At 44.5% G+C, this 7,500-nt stretch overlaps 1 protein-coding gene across 4 annotated transcripts in view; it reads right to left on the bottom strand.

Annotated features, from left to right (window-relative positions):
• itpr1b (inositol 1,4,5-trisphosphate receptor, type 1b) overlaps window positions 1-7,500 on the bottom strand; it is a 121,669-nt gene that overhangs the window by 92,385 nt on the left and 21,784 nt on the right. For 2 of the 4 annotated variants that reach the window (XM_060857517.1, XM_060857520.1), the window contains exons 5-13: window positions 6,097-6,183; window positions 5,843-6,001; window positions 3,437-3,535; window positions 2,979-3,062; window positions 2,650-2,796; window positions 2,392-2,499; window positions 2,163-2,207; window positions 2,021-2,050; window positions 601-755 (exon numbers count right to left, since the gene is read on the bottom strand). In XM_060857517.1, the coding sequence (XP_060713500.1) occupies window positions 601-755; window positions 2,021-2,050; window positions 2,163-2,207; window positions 2,392-2,499; window positions 2,650-2,796; window positions 2,979-3,062; window positions 3,437-3,535; window positions 5,843-6,001; window positions 6,097-6,183 (914 nt within the window). The remainder of the gene's footprint in view (window positions 1-600; window positions 756-2,020; window positions 2,051-2,162; window positions 2,208-2,391; window positions 2,500-2,649; window positions 2,797-2,978; window positions 3,063-3,436; window positions 3,536-5,842; window positions 6,002-6,096; window positions 6,184-7,500) is intronic. The other 2 variants (XM_060857518.1, XM_060857521.1) reach the window with 1 other exon arrangement.

The following is a 7,500-nucleotide window of genomic DNA, read 5'->3' as shown; positions in this document are numbered from 1 at the left end:
GCTCTCTCTCTCCTTCTGTGTCTCTCTCTCTCTCTCCACCTCTGTCCGTGCTGTTTTAGCTAACACAGAGATTGAGGTCCAAGGTTGTGTCAACTGGAAACTTGCTGACAAGTGGCTTAAACAGAAGCGAATCGGATCAAACGAAGGCCGTCTCTGTCGATCACGAATGTTTGCGATGTAAAAGGTTAAGGTCGTGTAGTCAGGAGCGTTTCCTCTCGGTCCAGAGAGCAAATCGATGCAACAGAACCTGCTGTGTCGACTTTATCCTCGTGTTACAGAGAACTTACTCGGGTTCCGTCGCTCACACCGTAACCCTGACTGACCCCAGACCCCACAACATCTCCTGAGAATTCCATAGAACCCAAAACAGACCACAGTATATTTGTATAACACTAACTAGACCAAACGTAATGTTTATTAGAAATATCACTAAGCTGTAAAAGCATTACGAATGAATGAAAGGGTGAGTGTCGGGAAACGTTTAGTAAACGTTCAGCAAATAAAATGATCGAATACAAAAATAGTCCTTTCGCATGATAAATCCTATTATACAGATATACAGTATACACACATAATAAAACGGTACTGTGAGATTTCTACCTGGGTACGAGGGAGTCCCCTCCTCTAAGTGTGGTAGGGTCCAGCTCAAAGATAGAAGAGATGTCATTGCCGTCAGGGACAGAAATCAGGGTGTACGTGACCTTCTCGTTGGGCGTTCGCAGACGAGCTCTTAAAGCCTCGTGCTCCAAGTCCAGCTGAGACAGAAGACACTTCATTACCATGGAAACCAAGAGGGCAGCAAGCAGCACAGATTTCTCTCACAGATTTCATACGTTAAGGTCAAGTTCGTGAGGTTTATCTTTACGTAGAAGAGAACGTGCCAGCTTCCTGAACATGCTACGTCTGGTCTATGGCGTGATGAAATAAAGTGAAAGTCAGACACGTATCGAATATGATGTACGTCTGGGGGGAAAAGAAAGACTGTGGGTGCTGATACAGAACTAATATCTAATAGTTTGGTGGCCTTGCCAAGCAAAAAAAGCCATTTGTCGGCACCCTAGTCATCGTCGCTGCAGGAAGAGAGGAGTGGTGTGTGGTCATACTGCCATCTCCAGGCTAGCTAAAGTACTGCAACCTCAACTTTATTGTAACTTAAATCCAACCATCACTCACTCATTCATCTTCTACCGCTTATCCGAACTACCTCGGGTCACGGGGAGCCTGTGCCTATCTCAGGCGTCATCGGGCATCAAGGCAGGATACACCCTGGACGGAGTGCCAACCCATCGCAGGGCACACACACACACACTCTCATTCACTCACGCACTACGGACAATTTTCCAGAGATGCCAATCAACCTACCATGCATGTCTTTGGACCGGGGGAGGAAACCGGAGTACCCGGAGGAAACCCCCGAGGCATGGGGAGAACATGCAAACTCCACACACACACAAGGCGTAGGCGGGAATCGAACCCACAACCCTGGAGGTGTGAGGCGAACGTGATAACCACTAAGCCAACGTGCCCCCTTAAATCCAACCAGTGCCTGTTTAACAATTTACTCCAGCAGACACTTTATAACAAACTCATTACCGTCACAGAAAGTAAACAATCTCTCGCACCTTCAGCTTTTGTTCGATTACTGGACGATTCTAACAAAACGTACGAACAAACAAGACTTTGCGTTTGTTCTCGCGAGCGCTCGTTCACGAACGTTCTCAAATATAAAGCGGTGCTTTTTATCTCGTGCCCTTTTAAAGTAAAGATCGGTGATTCGGACAAACACGAGACTCAAAACAGGACATGATTTTCCACGATGTTACATTTAAAAGCTTCAAAAATAAAGAACGGCGCATGCGGTGAACGCAGAGGAGAACGTGTGCCGGCGCACGAACGTACCACGGAACCATGTACACACACAGATCCAGAGCCATGTGTACAAGCGTAATGAGAAGGAAAGAAAAAAAAAAAGGGGGGGAATTCAGGCACAAATGGATTCTAACGGAGTAACAGAAAGTACCTGGAAGTTAAAGGGGATAAAATCAGCAGCCTAAAGTAGAAAACGAGATCAAGCACAATCGTTTAGATAAAGACTCGAGACGAATTACATACACAAACTGTAAAGGGACGGGATTAAGAAGATACCACAGGCGGCTACTTACTGAGGAACGAGACTCTTGAGGCTCTTCCTCGTAGACTGGTTTTACCTGAAGACACACACACACACACAAAGAGATTATCCACTAAACATGTGGCTTCACAATGGTCTCCTTTTGCCATATCCTTCAGTATAAATGCATCGACGAGCGATTCTCTGTACTAACGTGCTTCAAATATGGTACGAATAAGTTTACAAGCAAAATGCATTGTTCCTTGAGCTGCAGAACACACCTCAGTACTCGCCTCTGCAGCCAGGTAGTGTCCTGTGGCCAAGTGTTTAAATCTAAACAGGCTGTTCCAGTAACCAGCGCCACCTCTGCATGGGTCGTGCTGAACCACCTGAGAGTGTGAGGACATGAAAAGGGAAAATCAGAAAGCTGCATCGAATCTAGGTTTAACGCGTTAAAATGTCAAATCAATCCCATCTCCAGTCAATCGGTTCGAAACGACGGTATCTGACGACGACGGTATCTGACGACGACGTCTCACCTCGACTTCCCACAATGCCTTGCTGCTGGTGGCAGACGTGGCAGACTGGCGCCCGGTGGTTCTGAGAAAGACGTAGTGCTTCTTTTTGTAGTCGTCGCACGTCAGGAACTTCTCCTGTTCGGCGTGAAACAGCCGCACCACGTCACCCTGGGCGACAAAACAATCCCTGATAAGAGAAGAAGCGAGTCCGGCGGAAGGAGACGACGTTGTTCAGGCTCCTACTTATTATTTGGTAAATAAGTTTCTCTTTACAGCTTAAAGCATTTATTACCATTTGGATCGGGTTTCGGTTCAGGTTTTATTACTACGCCGTGCTCGGCAGTACGTACCCCTTTCAGAATGACCTCCTTGTTGTCACTCCATTTCATAAACAAGACTATTTTCCAGCTAGTGTTGCAGTTTACTGAATTCACCTGAACGGCACAAGACAGGAGCAAAAAATAAGGAGTTAATAAATCAGAAGATCTAGAAATCCATCTAGAAAGAGAAGCGACGTCTCTCGAAACAACCGGACCTCAGAGAGACGAACATGAGGCATTAAAAAATACTTCAGGGATTTTAGGGTCAGTGATTATACATTAGCAACCGGGAGGAAAAGACAGGTCTTATGGCAGGTCTTATAAAGGCTCTGTCTATTTCTGTCGCATGTCCTAGATAAAAATAAATAAATAAATAAATAAATAAATAAATAAATAGAAATTGAATCAATTGAAAAATTAAATCTAATCAGTTCAAAAAGGCTTCATTATCTTTCCCAGTTCATGCGAGGTTAAGAGAAGAGTCAGACCTCGTTGCACCCTGGATTGTCCACCAGCTGATGGCTGCTGGCGTGAAGAGGCTGTCCGGCGTTCACAGGGTTCAACACCACTTTGTCTCCGATTACCACCTGCAGGGAAATTTACACACAACCGCTTGAGAATCGTTGTTCACTTTGACAAAAAAAAAAAAAGGACTAGACCGGCAAAGCAGAACTATGTAAGGGTAGAATTTACAATTCATTGGTGCGTCCTTTGAAATCTGATGTATATGTGTTAAGCAGTTTAGCTCTTGAAATCCTCCTGTAGTCTGTATGTGCTTTCTCTGGTTCACATAAAGACCTGAAGAAGGGGGGAGGGGGGAAAGGGGAAGTCGTGGCCTAATGGTTAGAGAGTCTGACTCCTAACCCTAAGGTCGTGGGTTCGAGTCTCAGGCCGGCGATACCACGACTGAGGTGCCCTTGAGCAAGGCACCGAACCCCCCCGGGCGCCGCAGCATAAATGTCTGCCCCCTGCTCCGGGTGTGTGTTCACTGTGTGTGTGTGTGTTCACTGCTGTGTGTGTGTGTGTGTGCACTTTGGATGGGTTAAACGCAGAGAACGAATTCTGAGTATGTGTCACCTACTTAGCCGTATGTCACGTCACTTTCTTTCATTTTCAAGAGAGTGTTGTCATTTGCTCGAGACTTGTGTTGGGTGTGTTTACTCAAAACTATCACCGTAGATACTGCAGAGTAATCACGACAGGACCAAGACTGCAAAACACCGATATAAAGAGGTTGTGCTCGTCAAACGCAGGCTACTTCAGCTGATGCAACAGACCACACATAACCTTAGGCTAAGTAAACGAGCTAACGCTGACCACAATCCATATTCGTATTAGAGGACGTGTTTGTTTGAGTGACTCATACAGCCTACACATTAGGACCATCTGTTATCTGTACAGCAGACACCGTTATCTACGTTACACTTCCTGCTGTATCTACTTTCAGCAGTATGAATGATCAGCTGATAGCCCTGATGACAGGAGGTCTAAATCTGTCCAGGTCTGTTCTAGTCTTTAACACACGTCACATTTGCGATCGGCAGTAAAAATCTGAAATCGCTGAGAACCTGTGAAAACTTGACCAGGTACAGTTCACCTGGCCAAAGACAGCTGACAAAGTGTAACTTATAAACTAGTTAACTCAGTGTACCTGCTATAACGCTGTATATCACTCTTAACCGGCCCTCTGCTGGATCAGGGGGTATTAGAGGTGTCAGGGGAGTAAAATCAGTGCAGGACAAGACTAAAGGACACGACTTAAGGACACGACTAAAGGACACGACTAAAGGACACGTCTAAATGACACGACTAAAGGACACGTCTAAATGACACGACTAAAGGACACGTCTAAAGGACACGACTAAAGGACACGACTAAAGGACACGACTAAAGGACACGACTAAAGGACACGTCTAAAGGACACGACTAAAGGACACGACTAAAGGGCACGTCTAAAGGACACGTCTAAAGGACACGACTAAAGGACACGTCTAAAGGACACGACTAAAGGACACGACTAAAGGACACGACTAAAGGACACTACACCAGTGTGTGGTCACAGACAAGCACCTACAGCTCTCTGCTGGTGTTACAGACATTATAGTACAATATAGGAAATACTGTGGCTCAAACCTGCAAGATCTCTCTCTCTCTCTCTCTCTCTCTCTCCCATTTCTCTCTCTCTCTCTCTCTCTCATTTCTCTCTCTCTCTCCCATTTCTCTCTCACTCTCTCTCAATCTCTCTCTCTCTCTGTATCTCTCTCTCTCTCCCATTTCTCTGTCTCTCTCTCTCTCTCTCTCTCTCTCATTTCTCTCTCTCTCTCATTTCTCTCTCACTCTCTCTCTCTGTATCTCTCTCTCAATCTCTCTCTCTCTCTCTCTCTCTCTCATTTCTCTCTCTCTCCCATTTCTCTCTCTCTCTCTCTCTCATTTCTCTCTCTCTCTCTCTCTCTCTCTCTCTCTCTCTCTCTCTCACACGTATTTATTAACCCTTTCAGTGTAACACGTCACCAGTGTTGCACCATAAATGTGCAGATGAGGTTTGCATTGTTTCTATTAAACGTCTTCATTCTAATTTTACAAACGTCTCCTGAGGACATTTGAACTCTTAGCAGGTGAAGTAAATAAAACAGGATCATTTTGGACTTAAGACATTTTAAACATTTGTTCAGTCTGAAACACTACAGCACAAGCACTCGGACCGCCCAAGCACTCGGACCGCCCAAGCACTCGGACCGAACCCTACAGGGCAGTAATGCAGTCTCTTGTGGAATAGAAGGAGCTGTTTGAAGAACTAAGACCGGGTTGTAAAAGCGTAGCCCGTCTCCCTGCGAGTCTCTCTCACAATGGTGCGATAGAGTGTGTTTACACTGATCATAGTGGAGTTCACTTACACTGTCTCCTATTGATCTGAGTTTGTAGAAAGGCTGGATGTAGAACCAGGAGCCTTCGTTTCCAGCCGAATCCAAGGTGACACGCATCGCATTTTTCTCCAAAAGGGCGGGCAGACGCTTATTTACCGTCAAGTACTTATTGCTTTTCAGATGCAACAACTGCAGAATAAACAGAGCACTCTGTTATACACACATCATACATTATACACACATTATACATCAGCGGTCATTAAGGGTCTCGTCGTTCGGTCGACCTGGATGACGTTGCCGTACTGAATCACCGTCCCCAGCAGTTTCCTGTTCTCGGATTCGTTCTGTTTCTTCTCCAGATCGGCTGCATGCTACGAGACACACACACACGAGTTTCATTGACTCACTGACTCGACTCTACACATCACACTCGTGAAACACAAATGATCTGAATGGGTTTATTAAGGACTGAGAGCAAACTTCTACTATTATACTCCTACTAGCATGAAGTAGTGTGTATAACCAAAATACGTATTTTTATAACCACAAGCTGCAAGATAATTAGTCAGGCTAAAAAAAAAAAAAATCTTCCAAACACTTCTTTTATGATGTTTGTGAAACCTAGCATCATATTTTGATGCTATGGCAGTTGCACATAACGTTGCGCTTAGGACAAAACAGACTTTTCCTCACTTCCTGTCTAGAAGAACGAGGCTAAAGGGGTTTCCCTAAACAAACAATACGTGTTACCTCTTTACGGTCGTAAAATAAAAGAAAAGCATTCGAGCATGTGGTGTTGCCAGAATACACATAATCCGGTTCTCCTAATCGTGTGGAGTGTTTTGATACATCATGTGTGTATGCATGTGACGTTATTAGAATATCCCCAACACTGTGCCATGTATTTGTAAAGATCACATGTAGATTGCAGTCATTTCTTTGATTTAACTGAATGAATATGTAGACAGATAGATGTAAGGTGAGTGGATAGACAGGGTGCCAATACTTTTAGAGGTGAGCGTATAGTGAGCGTTACGTGTATATTGGAGTAATTTTGGGATTCCGCTTAATATTATACTACAATGTATACAATACGTAACGCTGAATGATAATTGTGATTTGTCTTCACAGCGACAGTATCATTCTCAAATCGACAACCTCATCGAGGAGACGGTGAAGGAGATGATTACATTACTGGTGGCAAAGGTACAAAATAAAAACACACACAACATGATGTACAACTTCAGTTGGGTAAAAAGTATTAGAACACCATTCACAGAGACAGAGAGATACACAGACAGACAGACAGACAGACAGACAGACAGACAGACAGACAGACAGACAGACAGACAGACAGACAGACAGACAGACAAGGTAAGAGTAAGGTAAAGTGATTAGATAGACTGGGTGGAGTGGATAGTTAAATAAATTGAGAGTCTTCTAATAAAGTGCATAAGATCTCTCTATCTCTTATTTCTCTCTCTCATTTCTCTCTCTCATTTCTCTCTCTCATTTCTCTCTCGCTCTCTCATTTCTCTCTCGCTCTCTCATTTCTCTCTTGTGCTCTCATTTCTCTCTCGCTCTCTCATCTCTCTCTCATTTCCCTCTCTTTCTCTCTCATTTCTCTCTCTCTCTCATTTCTCTTTCTCTCTCGCTCTCTCATTTCTCTCTCGCTCTCTCTCGCTCTC

Source organism: Tachysurus vachellii, chromosome 22, assembly GCF_030014155.1.
Source record: "Tachysurus vachellii isolate PV-2020 chromosome 22, HZAU_Pvac_v1, whole genome shotgun sequence".
Classification (NCBI taxonomy): domain Eukaryota; kingdom Metazoa; phylum Chordata; class Actinopteri; order Siluriformes; family Bagridae; genus Tachysurus; species Tachysurus vachellii.
Note: the sequence above shows the minus strand (reverse complement) of the source record. Positions and strands in the feature narration are given on the sequence as shown.